Source organism: Sturnus vulgaris, chromosome 9, assembly GCF_052056855.1.
Source record: "Sturnus vulgaris isolate bStuVul1 chromosome 9, bStuVul1.hap1, whole genome shotgun sequence".
NCBI classification, from domain to species: Eukaryota; Metazoa; Chordata; class Aves; order Passeriformes; family Sturnidae; genus Sturnus; species Sturnus vulgaris.
Window position 1 is genome coordinate 17,514,049 of NC_142251.1, and position 22,858 is coordinate 17,536,906.

Genomic DNA, 22,858 nt, shown 5'->3' on the forward strand with positions numbered 1-22,858 from the left:
CAAGAGGTGTTTTTTAACATAATGATTCTATGATTCTATGAAAATTAGACATGTTTTAGTTATTTTGCTAGTGTGTTCAGTCTGGCAAACAGGAATATTAAAGATGAACAGTGTGCAAGGTGAGATGTTAAATTAGAGAGCTACTACTCTGAGAGTGGCTGCAATTCTGTTTATTAAATAATATAATAATGTATTAAATACATTTATTAAATGCAAACACTGACAGGCTGTAATTTTCCTTTGCTCTTCAAAAGAGCAAGCACATTTTATAAAGGGCACTACTAAGATCACTCATTGCTAGGAGAGGAGGGAAAGCAGCTCTGTTTTTCACCATGCAGAATCAGTGGTTATTAAATTACTCATCTTCATGCACATGGATACAAATATTAATTTTGCTAGCTTAAAACATTTCTGATAGGAATGGATCTGAAAGACATGTAAAAAATAGTAATCTGGGGTTCACTGAATATTGATTTTCCCATTTTAATGAGAGGACTGCACTCAAAATTTTAAAAATGGTGACATTTTTTTCTTTTTTTTCTTTCCTCTTTCTCCCTCCTGCCCTTCCCTCCTTTAAGGAAAGGCAAACATCTAAATAGAATTGTTCTTTGGGGCCAAGGAATTTTTTTTTTAATTATGGGACAAATTGCTCAAATTTTTATGATTTTCTTCCACATGAAAAGTTTGTGATTTGGGTGAAAACAGTAATAAAATTTTACTTATATGAGCAAGTTTTTCCAATACCTCTGAAATTGAATTCCAAATTCCAGCAAGTCTTGCTCTCTTGAAAAAGAACTCCTTCCATATGTATTAGCATAGCAAGGTACTTAGACACTGATCCCTTTCCCAGCACTTGCCATGAAACTTTTCTACAAAGATTTATGGCACAAGGACACAACCTGTGGTGGTGGGAGGCCTCCTGCACCTGCAGGGCATTCTGGCAGCATAGTGAGTTTCTTGTGAGTGCTGCACTTGCAGGAAGGTGATGGATTCTCAGGGCTCCACTGTTGGCTCAGCAGGAGGTTGCTTAGGTTAGGATGAACAGCAGGTGTGTTCCAGGCAGTTGGCATGTTATTGCATGGGTAGTTCCTGTGGAGAGGAACAGAGCTTTAAGTTGTGCAGAGATAACAGTCCACAAGAACTCGCAAATCCACAAAATCACAATGCTCTAAGCAGATATTCCCCCCTCAGCCCTCATCCTGTGAGTTTTGAATAAGAACAACATTTATGCAGTAGACATATCCTTTTGAAGAAACTATATTTTTCTTTTCTCATGCAGTATCTTTTCTTTTTTAAAAGTTTCCTCTTTGTTTCTACTATACCAGGTAGAAGAGAGGAATGGGAGAAGACAACCAGGAGGATCAAATTGCTGGATATCATGGCTGGGAAAGAGTCAGGAGAAAGGTAACAAATGTCAAAGCATAGCAAGCCAGTGACAAATGGCTCCAAAGCAGGACTCACAGGCAGAATAAGCAGGTAGGACAACAAAAGATGGAGCTCTACTAATGTTGCCCTCACTTCAGAATGAGAACAGTTTCAAATCATAGACACTGTCCTATTGCTACTTCACAATCCAAGAGATTGCTGAAGTTATTGCTTCCAAACACACCAATGGGAACTGGAGGAACCTAAAAGGACTCAGACATGGAAAGTGCCAGGGAAGCTGAGAAGATTTGGGCCTGAGGTCACTGACATACTGACATAAATGTCAAGGTTGCTTAACTCTCAATACCAATACATGAGTTGGTTTCCAGTCAGTCACATTGAGCACTGTGAATCATTCTTAACCCAGTGGCAGTGTTCTCTTGCTGTTTGTTTGGTTCTTTTGACCCAATATTAGATACAGCCAACAACACATCTGAAGCATTGGCTCTTGTGAAGAGTCAAGCCAATGCACTCTTGTCTCACTACTCAAGTTCCACTAGAAGTATCCTGCTAGGATCTCATTCAAGAGAAATTAGCTAGCAACTTACAAAAGAGGCTGATTCTTCATGCAGCGAATTCCAAATCCTGGTTTATTCAAGAAAGCATGAGTAAGGGAGACCATCTGCTCATTGCCAGGACGTTCATTGCTAAGGGAAAAAGACAGGACTTCCTTTATGAAGTATTTTTTCAAACCATTGTACTGTAATACACAGAGCAACTAGCGAAGGAAAACCATATGGCAGTACCAACTGCCCCCCTTCAAATGCTGATAATTCAATTGTTTTATTTATTTATGTAAAAACCCAGAATGTTCCAAGATGGCTGACAGACTATGGTTCTTTTCTCCTAATACTAAAGCTGACTTCTGACAAAGTCCAATGGCAGCATTCTCCAAAAAGGGCTTGAATCCTCATGGCTATTCTCTCAGCACTGTCACAGTCAGTAATCAGAAGATGAAAAACACATTCTGCATTTTCATTGGCAGAAGCCTGGATCTCCTGTTAGATACGATATGTAACTTTATAAGTGTTGAGGTCCTGAAATCAGGTAGGAAGAGGAAAATACCAAAGTTAGAAAGATATTTGAAAAACTATTTGTTAGGTATACTAGCAGTTGCATTCTCCAGGTGCACCAACTTAAAGCTATTTTAACTATGCTGATTCAGTGAAGTGAATATTTTCTTACATCACACAGAGTGAGAAAAAAGCAGTGAGACAGGGCCTCACGATGTTAAATTCCAAGGAGAAAAAGGTGTAAGTGTGACAAATGTACTTTAAATGATTCCTCTTACCTGAAAAAAGTAAACTGTTGTCCATAGATCCAAGGGTGTAATGTTAAAGCAGGATATTCTCCAAATGGAGGAATAATGACTGTAAGTACTAGAGACAGCAACACAAAACTAGCAGGGAGAACGACCTGCAGGGACCATGAAAACTTCACATTAGGTTATTGTATAAACATTGTGGAGTGACACTGTACACACCTTAATATATGTAAACAAAGGAAGAACAGCAGACCACTCAGATCCAATCTGGTTTAACTCCTGAACATCAACAATTTAATTTCCAGTGCTTTTGCTTAAAATTCTGGTTGTCATAGGACTGAATCATGTTAAAAATAAAACACTGGGCTATTAGTGATAGAATCATGAACTTAGTGCATTTGGTAGACTCCAGGCAGAAAGAAGAGGCAAAAGAGTTGGAATCATAATTGCACTGTTATGCATCTGCAGCACTTCTATTGCTTTCTACAGTGCAATCACTGCTGGAAAGACAGTGTTGAGAATGTTGTGGGAAAGAGTCTAGCACAGCAGAAGTCAGTCAATACCTGTGCTAGGAAGTCCTTGTGGCTGCGGGAGGCGTGGTGGAAGCGTTTGATGAGCAGTGCTTTGATCTGCTGATGTACAAGCTGAAAGCCTTTATACTGTCGGGACCCTTTGCCTTCATTTTGATCTCCTGCTCTGCCTACTGGCATTCGAGAAGTGTCATTAGTTTTCAGGGCGGTTTGTTCAGCTGGCTTGTTCTCAGTAGTTTTGCCAAGAGCAGAACCATTTTCTTGAGCATCTCCTAGGTTAACATGAGAAGCATCAGAGGAGACACTTTATTTTCCATACATGAAGTAGCACAGACATTTTAATGAGGTCCAGATTTTACCAACCGTACATATATTTCCAGATTGCTTTAACTACAACTATTGCACTGTGGTTGTATTTAGTGATGTCATATAGATTAACTCTCCTCTTACCCAGCAGGATGAATAGTTCAATCATCTATGTAGTTTATGGATTAATAGTCAGTAAAGTACTTTTGATACAACTACTCAAACCATTGACATCTGGGTGCTTGACACTCCACTTTTATTTGCATAGTTAAGAACCTCATCCAATCTAAATACAAGACTTTCTGCTGACTTAATATTTTTTTCAGGTATCATGTCAGGTCCTAAAAGCAGATATTTGCTGACCAAATTTATTTTGTCAAGAACACATAAAAGACTGAAAGTTCTGAAACTCCTCTTTATAGAGTGTTCAGAATAAAAAGCAGTCCCAAGAACAGTTAATCAAATACGGATTTGTGGATCTATACCTGTATTTTGCATTTCAGGGTCAGCTTCTGCTGTGACCTTTAGGAAAACCTGTCATAGAGAAATAAATTTTCTGGTTAGGAAAAGATTAGTTACAATAACCTGACCTTTAGAACACCATACATCATTCTTCAATATAAAAGAAGAACATTTTGATAACTTTTCAGTACTTCATGTTATTATCAATAATCAGAGGTCTCTTATGAAATACCTCAGAAAATAAATGAATGAACAAAGACACAAAAAAAAAAAGGATGCATTTCAGGCTAATGGGTCAGGCTCCACAAGGCTATAATGAATTAAAGGTTGGATCTTTTCTCTTGGTCTTTCTCAAAGATTTTCTGAGTGTGCCACAGCTTATGGGACTGGATTTGCAAGGACATTTTAGGAATTAAATATTTAAGAACAGGAATAGTCTCAGTAAACATTTTGGGGGCTTATGGTGAGGTCTGTAGGTATTTTAATCTGTTACCTCTTCAAGTGGTGTGTCTGAAACTCCAAAACTGCTGAGTCCCAGGTCATCCAATGTTTCCTCCAGTTCTCTGAAGAGACTGGCATAAGATCGTTGTTTAAAGTTTTTATTGGGCAAAAGATAAATCAGTTCCTGACCAATGCTTTCAATTAATTTTGCTTCTGGGATATGATGGTGGATTACTTCTGCTAGCTCATTTAGATCTCCTGTGAAAAGCCAAACAGTGTTCATAGAATGAATATTTAACCATATTAAGGATGATTTCAAAAGCTGTTGTTTGCATTAAAAGGGTACTGTTCTATTACCTAACTCACAGATATCTCAGTTAATTCTGCACTAGACCGGGGCTATGTTGCTAATTATGCTTTGCAACTACGTAGCAGGAAACTATTTCAGGTTTGTAAATAAAGCACAACCAAATCTTCAGGAATATCTGCTTTAAATCTTTTCTTACGCAGAAAAGCCAAAATCACTTTTTTTCTCAGAAAGTCTATTTCCTTGCTCTAGGTATGCTTCAGTTTTCATGAAAAAATGACACAAAATTCAATACCATACTTGTAAAGCACTCAAACTTCCAGTTCATCATCTGTACCTGAGACTACATATACACAAAAAAGGGTCAATGGTAAGCAAAACCACAAAGAACCCTTATTAAATTCACGTAACAATACAATACAAGTGTTAGATACAAGGACTTTGGCAGGATTGATCTGTAGGACAAGACTGCAGCACAACAGGAGACATAGCTATGTGCTGGAATGCTGAACCATCCTGCTTCTTACCATCCAGTTCCAGCTCTGGAGCTCCTTCTTCACCCCTGTGCACACAGCTGGAGCAGGAGCAGGAGCACTGGGATCCACAGCTACAAAATGACTAGCACGGACAAGCAAGAGAGAAAAAGATTAAAGTGCTGCAGACACACTCAAAACAGGATGTAAAGGCTGTCAATATTTGAACAGCTTGAGTCAATGAAAAATATGTCATATCCAGAGCATCTCGAATGTACTATACTGAAAATTATCTGAAGACTGGATTAAGCAATGCAGAAAAGATAAATCTATCTGCACAAATCAGTTCTAAACTGCATACAAAATACCTGGGGGAATGCAATCAGCAGGGGCCATGAGCCTACAGATTGTGTTGATACTAGGACTGGAAGCACTGTTTCAAGAACCCTGAACACTACTTTTCAAACTGTGAGAGCTTGTTTGGCTATGGATAAATGTAGACTTTTCTGGTGTCTGAGCTACTTACCAGACTACCTAATGTTTAAAATCAGTGTACTGCAAAATCAAGAATCAGAAAGACCTGTATATGGACGAAGGCAACTCAAGAGCTGGGGTTGTCCAGCCTGAGGAAGGGAAGGCTCCAGAGAGACCTTAGAGACCCTCCAGCACCTAAAGAGGGCTACAAATGAACTGGATAGGGACTTTTCACAAGCATGTAGCGATAGGACAAGGGGGAGTGGCTTTAAACTGAAAAGGGGTAGATTTAGATTAGATGTTACAAAGACATTCCACACTGTGAGGGTGGTGAGGCACTGTAAAAGGTTGCCCAGAGCAGCTGTGGATTCCCCATCCTGGAAGTGCTCAAGGCCAGGCTGGATGGGGTTTGAGCAACCTGGTCTAGTGGAAAGTGTCCCTGCCCACAGCATGGAGGCTGGAACTAGATGACATTTAAGGTCCCTTCAAACCCAAACCATGCTAGTATGATATTCATAATTATATAATCATGTGATTAACTGCAGTTTTGTACGTAGTGTCAAGCAGCATTTAAGTGCCTTTTACCTTGGTGTTGTGCAGGCATTACTTAGATTACATGTGCAGGGAGGGAGATCCATACTTACTGTAGCCCTTCCCATTTTTGTGGTTCTCATTTTGCGAACAAGGGTGAGATAAAAGCCAGAGCCAAAACAGTTCTTTAGGAATACAGGAGAGCCTGAGCAGAAGAGCTTCCCTTGGGATATGATGGCTACTCTATCTCCAAGGATGTCTGCCTCATCCATATGATGGGTTGACAGGATAATAGTTCTGCCTAGAAGAAACAAGGAGGAATGTTCAAGGCACTCTCTCTGGAACTCAAAACTGTGTTTAGCTTTTTGGCAATTATTTCTCTTTACCAAAGCCAGCCTCAGGTTTGCTACAACCGTAGGTATTTGTTCAAAGAATCTTGTTTGCTTGTGCTCATATCTCACTGCTTATGACAGTTTATATAGCAGGCACATATTGCATCTAACAAATTTTAAAAATCCCACCAAAAAAAATCAAACAGTTTCTACTCTCAAATCTCTTACCTGGGCGATATTTCAGCAGAAGATCCCAGATAGATCGCCTGGAATATGGATCAACTCCAGAAGTGGGCTCATCCAAAACTACCACTTTTGCCTCACCCACAAAAGCAATGGCAACAGACAGTTTCCTCTGCATTCCACCTACCAGAGGACAAACAGGGCCAGGAGCATAAGATGAGTTATATAAGTTTCAGGGATGTAATTAACATTGCTTTTTGGTGTGGGGACAAACTGCTACAAATAAAATGAAACCCGTCCTCAGACACATATCTACAAAGATAAATTAATAGTAATTTTTCTTCTGAAATTCAAAACAGGTTGTTCAGACTTTTTTTTTAAATATGTATTTTCCATTTACACATTGCATTTCCTGCTTCTTGCCAGAAGCAAAAGCAGGAAGATACGGGGTTTTAATGTTCTTTCATGGAACTAACCAACTTTTATAGTGCAATCAGGACAAAGTAGTATAAGAACACATGGCTGTTTATTCAAATCAGCCTTTGAATCTGAAAGTGAGAGTTATTCAAATACACTATGTGCATTTGTACCTTCAGAATAGAAGAAACTACTCCCACCAAATAATATAGTACTGTGGAACACTGATCCATACAGTGGGACAGAATGATAGTATAGTATTTCATTTGCCTTGAAATAACTGAAGGTTTTGTTTCATTTCTTATATTAACCAACTTTATATATATATATATATAAAACTCATAGCTTCGAGTATATTTGAATTTGTTGTATATTTATAAGACATAGAAGCTTTAGGGACAGGTTGTGCCAGCTTTACTACTTGTACAGTCCCATTTATTTGTTGAAAAGAAAGCATCCCCCCATTGTGCATTGGTGTGTGAGAATGTGGCTTCAAATATGTAACTCGAGCAGTAATTGCCCAAAGGCCAGGTAGGATGGGGCTGTGAACAACCTAGTCTAGCAGAAAGTGTTCCTGGTTATGACAGGGGGCTGAAACTACGTAATCTTTAACATCCCTTCCAACCCACACCATTCCATGATTCTATGAGAGACAAAGAAAGGGCAGCAGGACAAAACATCTTAGAAAATTGCTGTGGGTACCTGACAAATTCTGAGCTTTTTCATTTCTTTTATGGGTGAGGCCCATGTCTTCCAGCATTGTTTCCAGCTCTTGCTCAGCTTCTTCCCTGGATCTTCCTTTCAGTTGAGAATAAAATAAGATGTGCTCTGCTACAGTAAGGCTATGACATCAGACAGAAAGGCAAGAAGGCACATTAAATAATTAAGCTATTTTTATTCCCCAGAAGCAATAAATTCACTCTAGCTTTATCTTGCTAAAGGAAGAGAGGCTGCATTACCCTAAAAGATCTTCTCCTGGATCAACATACTTCACTTGGAGGTCATAGTCTCTTTCTTTGCCTTTTCAAAACAGAACCTGCTACTAAAGGAACAGGTATAGCAGGCATCAAACCCTCCATTTATGGGAATAAAATGGAAGAGAGTCTGTTGTTGAGATGAACACAAACTAATGGACGTGAAGCTGGAAATCACCAGAGAAGGTAAGTAAGTGGTTGAGTGGCAGTAAGAAATGGGCATAAAAATATCCTGCTACTGCATTGTTAACTTGGATTTTTTTGCTTTAGAGGTCCTAAATTATAGTGCATGAACCTCCAGGATAACTCCTTCTAACCTACACTACAACAGAAAACACCAGGAACACTGTTATTTTCCTAAGAAACTTTGTTCCCAGTGAAATGACGCAGGAGATTTCTCCTGCAGGATATGACGTTAAGAGATGGAGAAGTTCCTCTGAAATAGATCTGCTGCCAGCACAGTAAGAGAACAACACGGGCTTTGGGGATTCTCACGCAGGCAGACTGGGATGTTTCTTCCTGAAGCCAGCATGGGGTGATACTTACTGATTGAATAAGATGTTGTGCTGAGGGCACATCCCTAATCTGTGCCGAATGGAGTCCATGTGAGTCTGGATGTCCAGGCCACCAACCAGCACAGTTCCAGATGTGGGTGGGAACAGGCCTGTCAGTATCGACCTGGGAAAACAAAATGAGGAAATTCCCCCTCTCCTATGGCTCTGTGCTAGATAAGGGAGCTACATTACCTGATTCCACTAGATGGAGCATGATGACTTCTTACTATAGGCCTTGAAGAAACAACTCCAATGAAAAACATGCATGTAAATACTCTTGATCTGCTACAGAGATTCTGATGGATCTGCTAATATCATTTTTGATACAACTGTCTATATGGTTCTGGTTTCCGTTAAGGAACTGCTTTAGTTCTGCATGTTATATCAGCCCTACATATAAATGGGTCTAAAATGAAGCTCAGTAGGATGAAAAAGAATAATGGTTTGAGGTCTCTGACCATGCTGACTCATGCTCTAAATCTTTACTTTCTGTAAACTAGAAGACCAAATGTTATGTTGCAAATGGGTGGCATCTCTTAATAGACTTGGGTGATTAGTGGATTTTTCAGTTTAAAAAAGTACAAAGCAATTTTAAAAATTGTTTTTATTGGAAGAATAAACTCCCTCATATTTACAAAATATTTCAGCAGATTAGGATGCTTTTATTTTAGGTTGAACATATTCCTTGTGAAACAATTTTAAAAATTAAAAGGCACTTTAAAGTGCCTTTGAAATAAAAGTGTTTTAATTGAAAAACCCTAAAGTATACTGCTGAGAAAAGTCATAATGAAACATTCAATTCTTTCAACATTTGGTGAACTTGTCAGAGATTTATAAAAGTTTTTGCTCACCAGTGAATCCTATTTTGCCAAGTAAGTTTCTGTAAAAAGAAAATTAAACATCCTTAAAGTCCAGATTTCCTTGGATGCTAGGTTTCTAGGACTAGAGGAACATTTTAATCTGGACATGGATGTTGCATGCGTGTAGCCATTTTATTTAAAGAGGGCCTGTATTTTATACTCCTTTGCACACAGAGCAATAGATGTGACTGACCCAGAGCCAGTTAGAGAAACCAAGAACAAGTGGAATGTATTGGTTTGCAAATTTTCAGCTCTTTCAAGCAGAAGATCCTTCTCTTTCTTCACCTATAGTAACTTAGCCATGGGAAATGAATTCTGAGGGAGAGAATTGCTTCCTTCTCTCTGGACTTTCACTTGTTTGTGTCATGCATTACTTCCCTCCCAGGGCTTTAGCTAATCCAGAATATCTTCTTTATGCCTAGGGGCAGCATTTCCCTGTCTGGAAAAGGCCTGATGTTGTGTGTCAAGCCAGCTGCAGGGGTGATAGAGAGACCAGGAAAGAGTGAAAAGAAAAGACTGCTCCAGCAATACAGTACTGTCCAGGATTTGCTTCTTCCAAAAGAAGAGACTTACATGGTAGTTGTCTTTCCTGCTCCATTGTGACCAAGGAAGGCTGTGATCTGACCCTCATAAAAAGTGATATTTATCCCATCTACTGCTGGTTTGGGTCTGTTTGCAAAAATCTTCACCAGGTTCTGAATGCATACTCCTGGAATCAATCCTGTTGGCTCGGGCTCAAAGAAGGTATTTACTTGAAAGGCAAGAAATCAAAAATGAAAAGAGAATAAAAGCACCTGTTTTAATCCTACTTCATCATCAGTAAACGCAGACGCAATAGCACATACCCAGCATAATACAGCATCATGTTCCAGGGCCAGATTCTCCAAGGCACACCAGTACAAAAACTAAGGCCAGATTTCTAATTGCAGTGCAATTTATTTAGATTCACCCTCATATCAATGACATTAGATTCACCCTGATATCTATGACAAGAGAAGCAGAGCCCAGAATTGTAGTCTGTGGAAAGGTAACTTATTGGTCCAGGGGAAGCTGAACATGCTTTCTGTTCTCATTGTGTAGCAGGAAGATTATTTGAAATTGTTTTCTGGAACTACTTAGACAGGCTGAGAGATTACATTAAACAAGCAGCAGGTTGCCTTTCTAGCTGGGCTGAAATCTGCCATTCAAATAATCTGCCCAGCTGTGCATTCTTTGACCATGATGCTTAAAAAACCTCCCCCAAACACAAACAAAACACCACAACAACAAAAAAATTTGCCTTTAATCCTGGTATGCGAAATTTACCCCATTGCTGAGACCAGGTCAAGATTTAGATAGTACCTAACATGAGCACTACATGAGATGGCTTTCTCTCAGGATTAAAAATGCATTATTGCAAACAGCACCATCAGGACATTTTATTGCACCAGCTTCTAGACAAAACAAACTTCCTTTGAAGTAAATTAAGCCCTTGGGCAATGTGAATTATGGGAGTTGAGAAACTGAAACTAAAGACTTTGTCCACTTTTGTTTACACAGAATGCTTTAGGCTTTGTAGGAAGGCTTATTTTGCAATTACAGTTTACTTAAATTGTTCAATACCCAGCAGGCCTGTGTGGAGAGCAGCCAATGTGATCTGGGCCAGCCCCACATCCATCAGAGGCTTGTGTGATTGTCATTATTGTCACCGGCTGTACTCACAAAAAAGTTCCAAATTTGCTGTACATGAGAGAGCTGTGTATATTACAGAACAGCTGAAATAATCAATACAGAATGGGTAGCAATATTTTAGATATAATTATGTTTATGAATAACTCTTCTTTTGACTTGTGAAAGGAATCTAGGTTTCCATTTACCTTGCTGGGATAAATACAATCATCTCTGTATTCACAAAAGTTCACATAGAGTCTGGCTAGATTGTTATTGAGACACCTTCCTTGGTTTTATATGTATCATAAGCTTAGATCATATTTGTCTGCAAGACTCACTGACAATTTTCTGAGGCAAATTCTCTGATGATCTCCCCCAGTATCTGCTTTGCATCAACTGAAGGACTGCTGGGGGGTTGAGCTCCCTTTTTTCGTGATTCATATTCCTCCATTTTGATCCTGTATCCTCATTGTCATTGAGCTATACTAGGTCTGCTCTTGGCTTCTCCTCATGCCTCCCAGTTCCTGGGTGGCTGAAAGGGAAGACAGGTTCTCTTGTGCAGTGACAAGCAGAAAGCCCTTCCTTTGTGGCCACGGAGCAGCTGGAACCTGGGAACTAAGGAGTAAAGCACCAAAAAGATAAGGCAGTACTAGGAGAAATTGGCTGAAATAACCTTTAACCTCTGCGTGTCTCTTTCCTTTGAAGTCCTGTCCTGTTTCCATTCACCCTGAATGCATGTTTTCAGTGCCTACGTGAGGAGCTCTGATGACCCCACTTTTATCTCTTGCTTTTCAAGAGAGTCAGAAAGGGCTCAGAGCTGCCTGTAACAGTTACTTGTGCTACAGAATCCACATGCATTCCTCTGAGCATCTCATACAGAAAACTCCTCTGGCTCACCACAAAAGAAGACATTGGGGCTTGAAAACAAGACAGGTCATTCAGGAATTCTTAGGTGATTGCTAATGTCAGCATCAGAAAAGGCTGCAGACAGACACACAGAGCACTTCAGATAAACCTCTTTGAAACTAGCCTTTTCCTACTGATGCAAAACACACTAAAGATAGACAAAAAAAAAAAAAGAAAAAAGGGAGGAGTGGGACTAAGTGGGAAGAACATTCCTCTCAGCGTGTTTTTATTGAAGTCATGGCTCTGCTTAATTTTAAAAGTCAATGTATATGTCTCTGAGGCTTCCCTCAGCATGAAAACCAACTTGCCAAAGAAATAGCCTGCATTTGTATGATAAAAACACAAGTTAAGGAGCTCTTTTGGAAGGCAGCTGTCTTATGTGCAGTGGCTAAAATATTCTAAGGGATGATGAATGTAGAGGAATAAATAAGAGTCATGTCTCTCTGTGCTTAGCTCTGGCAGTTACATGCTATCACCTACGGGGCTCCTACTGGCTCTTGTAGCTTGGCTCCAATCACTCCTATGTCTAGTTTGTTATGAAGTACAATGAGTATAAGATCTCAGAAGTACTCAGGTTGCTCTCTCTCCTTACTATTAATTTCATCTTTGTCCTGGACATCTGTCTTAGGCTTCCCCTGCTCGCCGGGTTCTTTTTCTCGTTTGTGTTTACATTGTTTGTTTTTACCATCCTTCTTCCCCTGGCTGTCACTCTTTTCTTCTGTTTTTTCAGGTTCTTCAGATTTATTTGTGTTGCTTTCATTTTTTTCTCTTTCCATGGTCTTCTGATCCACACAACCTTCTGACTCTGGACTTTTTTCTATATAAACCAAAAGCAATCAAGATTTAATTAACAAAAAAGTATTATTCTCTTATCTCTAGAGGTATTTTGAGGAAAAGGATAGTCCTAAGCCTGGAGCTTTTCAAGGGCATTAACCATCAGTGTTTTACTCAGGTTAGGAATACAGCATTCAAAACCATCCAGATTAAAATCTGCTTCATGGTGTCAAGATCAGCTATTTAAGGAAAATGATTGACAATTTTGCAATTGTAGACTCAGAGTAAGATTCTGACTAGAATTAGGTACATGTTTTACATTTTATCCATGCAGCTCTAGACGAACTTCTCATCACATGAGGAGAGAGACCATACAAACATTTCCCAGATGTACATGGAGTGAGAGGAATTAAAAGAAAATTAAAAGGTTAAATGAAAAGCAAATTGCTAAACTGCTACTTAGATTAAGAGCACCGGGCAAAAATTAGTAAATTGGTATTAACTTCTAAACAAGAAATTCTGGCTCACTGCTTTGGTCTTAGACATTGCAACAATGAAGGAAAACAGTCACATTGGGTCAGGCTTGAAGAAGGAAGAAGCTGGAGCCCCTGAACAGACTGTTTACATAACACAAATTCAAGCTGGCAGTCTAGAGTGAAACTAGCACAATTGTAATTTATCAGGTGGCTTAGGACTTATTTTTGTTCTGAAACTTCCCCACTACTTTCTGCTATAAGGAATTTCAGCCCACAAAACTGTACAAAATTACCTGGTGCACAATTAGCAACATGAACAAGTTCACTGCATCATCTAAACTGGCAAAGTGGGGGATGCAAGAGTGCACCAAGAGAAATAAATTTTAAAAGTACCAAGATCATTTACCAGTTTAGCTTCACTTTCAGACACTAATTTACATGATCTGACATTTTTATCCAGTTTTTCTCCCAATACAGTAACCAGTTATGAGAAATTAACAAAATGCTCAGTATTATTCTTGAAGAATAGATAGGAGTTGTGAAAAGTTCCACAGTTGTTCAAGTAAGTTGAGCCACTGAAGAGTCTTAGTTCTTGAAATAGGTAAGAATCAGTCTCTTACCAAGGAGTTAACCAGAGATGACCTTTCTGACTGTCCCTGCTTGAGAAAACCAGGGCAATGCTTTGTAGAAAAGAGGATGAAATAACTATCAGCACAATCAGGCTACTTGAAATAATAATAGAATAATTTGGATCAGAAATTACTTCCAAAGACTTCCGGTTCAATCCTCAAAAAATATGGCCATATCCAATCGTGGCACTATCTCCAAAGATGGAGATTTCACAACCTTTCTGAACAAGCTGTTCTAGTTCTCTAACTACTTTCATAATAATACGATATACTATGTATATATATGTATATGTATACTATGTATATATAGTATAGTATAGTATAATAGATATACTGTATATAATAGTGTGTGTATATATATACATATACTAATATATATATAATAGTACATATAGTTTACTATAATACATAAATACTTTTTTCCTTATATTGAATCTGAATTCCTGTTTTCCAGCTTATATCCTTCCACTAGACACATCTGAGAAGTCCAGCTCTTTTGAGCTTTTTCTCCTCAGGCTGAGCAGACCCAGCTCTCTCAGCATCTCATATGTTACATGCTCCAGCTCCTAATCAACTTATTGTTCTTTACTGAGCTTATTCAAGTTGGTACAAGGGTGGCATAGATTATGATCTTGCTTAGAAACAGAAAGTAAACAGACTTAAATTAGTGTCAAACTAGATAGAAAAGAGTCAGGTGTAGAAGAGTAGGGAACCTCAGTGTGAGATTAACATTTCATGGATGTTGTGTTGAGCAATAAGAACTTGAATTTCTCAAAAGGTGCTGGTTACAGAGTGGGGATTTGGTGCTGCTTGTTAAGCCAGGCTTTAAAGGCTCTCAGATGGAACAGTGACCCATCTCTAATGATACTAATGACAGCATGGTCACTCCAAGTTCAAAGGCACTTGCCAAGACTCCCAGTGTAGGGCAGTCTCTCACCTTTGCAGCAGCCCAGATAATGGAAATATTATGCAGTCACCTTTAAGCAGATCAGTGAAGTTATTTCTGAAAAACAAAGTTTCCAAAGAACTCACCATCAGCACTTGCTGTTTTCTCAGCTTCTGGGCTTCTGGAGCCAAGCCAATAAGATTCCAGCAGAGGGAAATACCAAGGCTGTGGTAACCCATAGTCCCCTAAAACAAAAAAAAGTAGGTAAAGTGCACTTCATAACCCCATTCTGCAGTAGACACTAATTCATCTTAGCAAAGTCTAATTATAAACGCTTGCAGTCCTAGTGTTGCGTATCAGAAGGTCAAACCATGTACCAAATACCTGACAAAACAGATTTTGTTCACAGATGGGTTTTTATTCTTTTGGACAGCAGTAAAATATTCAGAAAATATGATTTGCCTTACCTTGACTTATGTAGAAAGTATTTTAATTCCAGAATGAAGCTAGTCCTTGAATCCTTACCAGCCAGGCAGCAGCTCACTGCATAAGATGGGATCCTAGCCTCACTCAGGAACTTTCTTTTAATGCTCACTTAACACTTGAGGGTTGACATAACTGAAAAGCTTTTTAAATTTACATTTATTACCCTGGGGCTGAATTTAAAACTGGTAATGAGAAAAGACACTCTGTTATTTCAGCACACAGCCTTTCAGGGAAATTGACAACAGTGTAATCCTCTTCTTAAGCAAAAATAGACTTTTTTAGTTACCAGTGAATTCAGTTTGGATAAGATACAGCACAATAACATTACCAGCTCTTGGCAGGTCAGATCAGAGTTACTGGAAGTCAACACTGCATTCCTAGATCATATTGATTTAGAGAATGGAGGAATTTGAGCCTCTGTGTTTAAAACTGGCATCTTTGTGAACCCAGATATTATTGGCCTTGTGCTACTTATTCAGAATAGGCAAGGGGGATCTGTGATACTCACTGAAAGATGGTCAGTTTTATTAATTGAAAACCACTGCTTGTGAAAGTGTCTGCTTACTTCTGAATTAGCTATGAATTGGCTATGTTTCAGCCAACCACTTGTACTCCTATTCATGCACAGAAATGCTCTGTCTGCATTCACAAATAGTTTGCCTTATTATGGACTGGATTATTCCCCTCTGAATCTGGTGGCTAAAACAACAGCTTCTCATTCAGGATGAATGCAAAATCCAAGTGAAATCTGTCATGGAGCAGAATGCTCCAATAGCCAAAGGACCTTTATGCCAATGGGTGGTTGGTTTCAGAGCAGACTTTAGCAGGACTAGAACCATACGGTTCAAAGAATTATCCAGGGAACTCCTGTAGTAACCTCAAATAGCACAGCATTGATTTGGCAGGGCTGCATGTATGTGACAGAGAAATGCTATGAGAAAATCTACAGAAACAGAGCAGCAGAGAGACAAGACAGAGCAAATATTGTGAGGAAGTGAAGCTACTAACTAGAAGCCCTGAAATATGCTGCTTTCGTGTAAAGTGTTGACAGAAAGAAATTTATTTGTATCTAGGAATGAAGAAATTTCTATTGTTTAATTCCTGCTGTGTTCATGCAAATAGTCCATTGTCCACTCTTCTTTAAACAGGGTTGCGAAAAAGAGAAAGAAAAATAGCCATCTGCCAAGAACCTTCTAGAACTGCAGTTCACATGAAGGAGTAATAAATTAACGAAAAGAAAGCTCACTTGCTTGTACAGCATAAGAGTTGGCAGTTATTATATTGTAACAATATTCAATATGAAGCAAGATAACCATTTAAGCTAGAAGGACAAATCATTTTTTCACACAGAAGGTTCCAGAATTTTGTAATTGAAAACAAAGACAATCCTTTTGTGATCTCGTACTAAATATGATTTCCATTTAGAAATAAAATAAATCCACACAGGAACTTTCACAGCTGCCAATGACACAGCATGTGTCTTAGGAAATAGTACCATCCTTTAAGAAATAGTTTGCATACGGTGGTCAAAGTATATATGTGAGTTAGAACTGCCAAATCTATATTTTTTAAAATTTAAAGAAATCTCACTAGAAATGGTTGGAACTTTTCAAAAGAAAAGTGTATACACAAATCGGATTTTAACAGATGATGTTTTTGTAGATTTATTTTCCATTTAAATTATAAAACAGGACTAGAAATCACATCCTCCTTTTTACTCTTTCTTCCTTTTTAATTCTTTTCAGAAAAAAAACAGGAGAGAAAAAAAAGAAAAAAGAGAAAAGTGGAAGTCCTTAATAATCCAGCAGTGCTAAACTGGATAGGATTCATAGTCTACAAGGTCAAACACCCTGCTTCTGCCAGTGAAATATGCAGAGACTGATTAGACTAACATAGTTCACAGCAACTACCACTACTTTGTATGAATACGAAACCGACATACCTGGAAAAATGTTATCAAGATACCAAGCAAGTATTCCATAGAGAAAAGCATCAAAAAGCATCATGTTAATGGAAAAAAGAAAACTATATTCATCTCCTTCCAAGGGACTGGTTCTGATGTTACCCCACTGTAGGCCAAGACCTTGTTCTTCATAGCGTGACAAGTATTCCGTACCAAACCCAAAAGCTACTTGAGAAAGCAAACTCTGGAATAAAGGAAAAATGACATTCAGGCCTGACAAGGGAACACTTTAAAAAACCCAACCCAAACCAAACCAAACCAGCAAACAAAAAACCCACCACAGCAACAACAAAACAAAAAACCCAAAACAAACAAAAAAAACCCTCTGACTTTTAGGGATGGGACTTTAAAACTTGCATAAAAAATGACACGGGAAAAGTTGTTTCACTTTTATATTGGCCTGTATAATTTAATTCTCTGCAATTCTAAGCAGTATTTAGCCATAATAGACTGAATTCAATCTTGCCTGTACTCTCTTTAACTACCAGGCAACCTTCACAGATTGGTTTTTCCTTCAATAATGTCTGTTCAGAAAATACTACAGGTGTATCTACAAGTTTGCAGTGTACACCTTTGACTATCTAGGTGAAACAAAATATTTTCTGAGAGTATGAGGCAGGGCTACTATGAGTAACATGACAGAAAGCACACCAGATGATCAGGATATGGAAAACCACAACTGCTTCCGCTGGCACGTCTGATTCTAACACAACAAACTAATACAGTTTATACTTAGTTTATGACTTTATACACTTAATTACAGCTTTGGAAGTGTTTTGTTTTCTTTTCCCTTTTTCCTTATATTTCCTAGTGCAAGAAGAGAAGACAGTTCCTTTACCTATGCTGTTAGAATGCTTGATAAAAATGGGAAGACTGGACTTAAACACCCATTCCCCTTCCTGACTCATTGGGCAACATAAAATCAGTCTGAAAAATTTTGTAAGATCAAAGTTCCAGCTCAAAAAACAGCAAGAAGTTTCCAGTTTCCCTGACTTGTTAGGTATCTTACCTAAAATGGAAGAGAACCAACAAGGAAGCACTGCATGGAGAATGTCCACAACTTGTTAGATGAAAGTTGTTTCTCAGAGTTTTGGCACTGGGGTTCAATTGCTAACTCATTGGTTGAGGTAAAGAAGGAATGTGAACCTGAGGTCTTCTCATCCTCAGACAGAGGGTGTTAACTAGGTTATAGCTCATGAGAAAGATGAATGTCCTCATTTTGTGAGCTACCTTCATATTTATTAAACATACCAGAAATTAGATTTGCTTTGACTTATAGGGAAATATTAAAAACATTTTAAATGTTTTAGTATGCTAATTTACTGTAATTCAAAACATAAAATAAATTTTATTGAATTTTCTAAGAGCCATCAAGGTATCTCTTGCACTAGGTCGGCTAAAGGCTTCCTTGCAGTCCTTAATTATTTAAGAGATATTTAGAGGTCTCACTTTCTGAATCAAAAAAGCCAAGAGGAAGAGGTATGCAATACTTTGTGATTCACATATGCACTGTGAGAAGGGGAGCACAGATGCTACAGAACCAGTGAAAGGCTTACTGCTAGGATCTTCAGATTAACAGTCAGACGGTCTTGCCAGACAAAGCAGACAATGTGAGGCAGGTACAAGGTGAAGTAGATGACTCCACTGCAGGCAGCTGCCAGATTTGCTTTGGAGAAGAAGGTGCTGAACAAGAAACACTGCATTATGGTGGCTGTGATGAATGTCAGTAGGAATAGAAAGAACAGAAGTGGATTGCTATAATGTAGCACTTGTCCATGCTGTAAGCAAAAGAAAAACAGAAAAATTTGCAAGTATTGCTACTTTCTGCTAGCAGGAAAGGTCAGAATTGCAAGCAACATGTAACAGGTAAAGAGTAATAAGCCAGTCTTTCCTGCCTAATACAACTTCTAACTCTCCAAGGTAATAGTTTCAACAACTGAGGTCATTGCAATAACAAATCCTTCATCTAACTTTATCCCTGCTCTTGGATTGTGACTCCAGGTTAGTGCAACAGAATGAACAAATATCATAACTGATTGAAAACAGACACTTTGTCCCTGTCTTAATATATAAATGATTCCTAGCAAGATCTGCCTCCTCAGAAACTCATGCATTTTAAATACAGCTATTTGAAATATTACAATAAACTTTCATTTATCTCTTCGCACTATCCCCTCAATCCACTTGCTTGATGTGCAGAAGAGACAATGTAAGGAAGCATTACAAAACACATCTTTAAAAAAACCCACAATAAAACCACAGGAAAATTATAAAGCTTCTGTACTTGGACGTTATTCAAACAGAAGCATATCACATCTGAGGAATCCAAGTGCACTTTCTCAGAGATCCTTGTGTATTAAGTGACCCACTGGGTGAACTTTTATTGACCTTTCTTCATTAGAGCTTTTGTGGACTAAATGCTCCCTGTCAAGAAGAGCAGGGACTGCTGGTCAATTATCCATGTAGTCCTTAAAACCAATGTTGAGACCTATTTATTAGGTCAGTTTATATAATGATCAAATAGGTCTTTAAGGCTATAAATAGGCCTCAGCATTGTTGCAACATCCCACTGGGCCTTAGAGACTGATTTCTTTAGCAATAGGGAAGCAATGTCTCTTAAGAACATATTTACAAAGGTGCCTCACACTGGCGTAGTGAAATGCAGGAAAGTGAATTACAGGTACAAGCACATTCCTCTCTGATGTTAATTACCTTCTGCTTTTTAATTAAACTAGCGTGGCAAATAAAGTAAGCTTTCTCTATCCACCCAAGCTGCAGTGGAAACACCAGGAACTACAACTCATCAGGACATGCTGGTAAGACAGAGCAGCTTGAACCCTAACTATATATTTATACCAATAGCAGTTCCTCACATCAGAAAAGATGCAAGGACATTCTTCCTTATCAAATGCTACACATTTATATGATAAAGTATAGCAGCAAGCTCTCAATATAGAGCTTAGTTCTCAGGTAGTGGAGACAATAGGTAGTCCTCAGAGACAGCTTCCGAACTGTCTGGAAAAGTTATAAAAATTACAGGAATTCTGAATCACTGGAGTAAAAGGTGGAATTTTTTTAGGTTTTTCTGAAAGTTCTTTTCTTGCAGTCTCTTTTTCCATTGAAATAGTTGCACGGTTTCTAAGCAGACAAGCACTGGATATTAAAAATTAATCACGTAAATATTAAATTCCTGCAAATTATTATCTCTTTGATTTAAAGCAACAATTATTCTTTACTGGGAGATCTGCATCTACCTACAGAAAATACAGTATACAGAGTAACCAGCCTGATGTATTTTCTATGAGGGATCTCACAATAAATCTTTACTAGAGAATTTATTGTTCTGTCTCTGCCCAGTGCTGACTCTGTTATGAGGTCTGCATAGAAGAATGTGCCTGCTACGTGCTGTGGTCAGAACAGGCCTCCATCATTCACATCTCCCTACCAATGGCTACTATTCTTTCTCAACAGCAAATTGGTATCAGGAGTGCAAACACAAGGGTGAGTTTGAGAGTAGCAATCCTTACCATAATCAAAGCTGTGAGGAGGAATGTGCTCACAGCCATCATGGAAAAGCTGTCTAGGAACCAAGTGCACCAAAACACTCCGTTGGTTATGCCCCTGTTCTTCATGGCCTCTTTCAGGCGCATTTCCTTCTCCAGCACTATACTCTTCACAGTCATGGACACTGAATATATCCAAGCCAGCACCATGAAGATGGGAAAGGCGCGGTTTAAGGTGATCATGAAGCTACCAAAGCAAGAAAGAATAAATCAAATTTAGGTAAAACAGTGAAATATTAAATGAAAAGCAAAAATGAAAAGGAGTGGAGAAGAGTGCATTCATTAAATAAGGAACTGTAAATTCTCAGTCAACAGCATTTCACTAGTAAACCTTACAAGCATCCTAAATATTAACAGAGTAATGGTTTCTGCCTTCCTATGAGACAGATGAATGTTATTTCTGTTTTACAAAGAGGTTCTAAAGGTTATTGAAAGCTACAAAATACTTGGTGCCTCATGAAAATACATCTCTCTTCATGGTCAATTTCCATAATGCTTTTGTTGTGCTCTACAAATAATATTTTAAGACATATGCTAAAAATTAACAATATGGGAGTGTCACTGTTTCTCTGCTCCCAAGATTCACTGACCAGAGAAATAAATAAGTCATTAAAAGTGTCATATGCTGCCAGCTAGGCTGCTGAAATTCATGCAAACCATGAGTCAGGGTGTTGGATCTAGCTGAAATAGAGTTAATTTTCCCCATAGCAGCCCCTCACAGTACTGGGCTTTGCATGGATATCTAGAAATGTGTTGATAATACACCAGTGTTTTGCCTACTGCTGAGCAGTGCTGGCACAGCACCAGAGCTGTCTCTCCAATATTCCCATTTTACCACTAGGCAGGGGCTGGGCAGAATCTTGGGAGGGGACACAACCAGAACAGCTGACCCAAACTGACCAAAGGGGTATTCCATATTGCTCAGATATAAAATCTAAGAAAAAGGAGGAGAAAGTGGTGGGTATTTGATATTTACATTTGTCTTCCAAAGCAACTGCTATGCATGCTGAATCCCAGGACGCAGCTGGACATTGCTGGATGGGAAATAGTGAATAAATCTTTGGGGGTTTTTTTTCTGTTTTAGCTTTAGTAAAGAGTCTTATCTTGACCTACAAGTTGTTTTCCATCTTAATTTCTTCTGCCTTCTTGTTGAGGAAGAGGGTCATAGGGAGGCTTGCTTGGCACCTGGCATCCAGTCAAGGTCAACTCAGTACAGCCCTTGGCAGCCAATGTGGGCTGAGCCAGAGGCAGTTTTCTATTAAGCACTCTACAGTTACAGGAGTTGTGAAGCAAGGTCCTGTGCAGGACACAGCTTGTCAACTGCACTGTTTATCTCTTTATTTTGCTGAGTCTGGGAACACATTAACATAAAAAATGTCTCCCTGGCATTGATGGCCTTGCTGTGCTTGGGGAGTAATCTTGTGAAGAAGATGAGAGAATACATCTCCCTCTCCCTAGGGGATTGATGTGGATGGTTTTATTATTCAGGCTCCCAGGGTACTTGCTCATCTTTATGTGAGCTATTTAATACTACCAATTAACACTGCTACATATTATGGGGTTTGTGGAACCAGGTGTTGATTGTTTAAAGGCCAAAAGCTCATAGCTGCTAAAAGCAAAGAGCAAAAAGTCTTCAGCTACCTAAGTCAGCGCCCTATAGAACTACGTTTTTGCCATATACTATCAAAGCTACATCAGTGTCAAAACAAAGGGAAAATCTTCATTTTTTCACCAAAAATTCCTGAAAAGCAATCTGGCCTGGAGAAACAAAGCCACGCTTTTGTGATGTGGCCTAGGGCACACTGAGTTTTGCCTGTTGGAGGGCACATGTAGCCAGCACTAGGCCATGCACAGCACAGCCTACAGGTCACCAAGAAGGTGCACTTGCCTCACTTAGGCAGGGTCTCTGCAGAGGCCATCACTGAGTTTGGAGGTCAGTCCTGAACTGTATGTGGCTACTGCAAGCTTCAGAGAACTGGAGTATCACAGACT

General features: G+C 38.9%; 1 protein-coding gene across 2 annotated transcripts in view; it reads right to left on the reverse strand.

Annotated features, from left to right (window-relative positions):
• The window catches only part of ABCA4 (ATP binding cassette subfamily A member 4), a 63,279-nt gene that overhangs the window by 17,386 nt on the left and 23,035 nt on the right, over positions 1–22,858 (reverse strand). The window contains exons 14-31 of one of the 2 annotated variants that reach the window (XM_088169986.1): positions 20,831–21,053; positions 18,860–19,081; positions 17,283–17,487; positions 15,001–15,099; positions 14,495–14,500; positions 12,682–12,906; positions 10,107–10,284; positions 8,666–8,797; positions 7,848–7,987; positions 6,774–6,911; positions 6,327–6,514; positions 5,263–5,353; positions 4,481–4,686; positions 4,011–4,059; positions 3,253–3,491; positions 2,717–2,841; positions 1,974–2,072; positions 900–1,089 (exon numbers count right to left, since the gene is read on the reverse strand). In XM_088169986.1, the coding sequence (XP_088026112.1) occupies positions 900–1,089; positions 1,974–2,072; positions 2,717–2,841; positions 3,253–3,491; positions 4,011–4,059; positions 4,481–4,686; positions 5,263–5,353; positions 6,327–6,514; positions 6,774–6,911; positions 7,848–7,987; positions 8,666–8,797; positions 10,107–10,284; positions 12,682–12,906; positions 14,495–14,500; positions 15,001–15,099; positions 17,283–17,487; positions 18,860–19,081; positions 20,831–21,053 (2,755 nt within the window). The remainder of the gene's footprint in view (positions 1–899; positions 1,090–1,973; positions 2,073–2,716; positions 2,842–3,252; positions 3,492–4,010; positions 4,060–4,480; positions 4,687–5,262; positions 5,354–6,326; positions 6,515–6,773; positions 6,912–7,847; positions 7,988–8,665; positions 8,798–10,106; positions 10,285–12,681; positions 12,907–14,494; positions 14,501–15,000; positions 15,100–17,282; positions 17,488–18,859; positions 19,082–20,830; positions 21,054–22,858) is intronic. The other variant, XM_088169985.1, reaches the window with a different exon arrangement.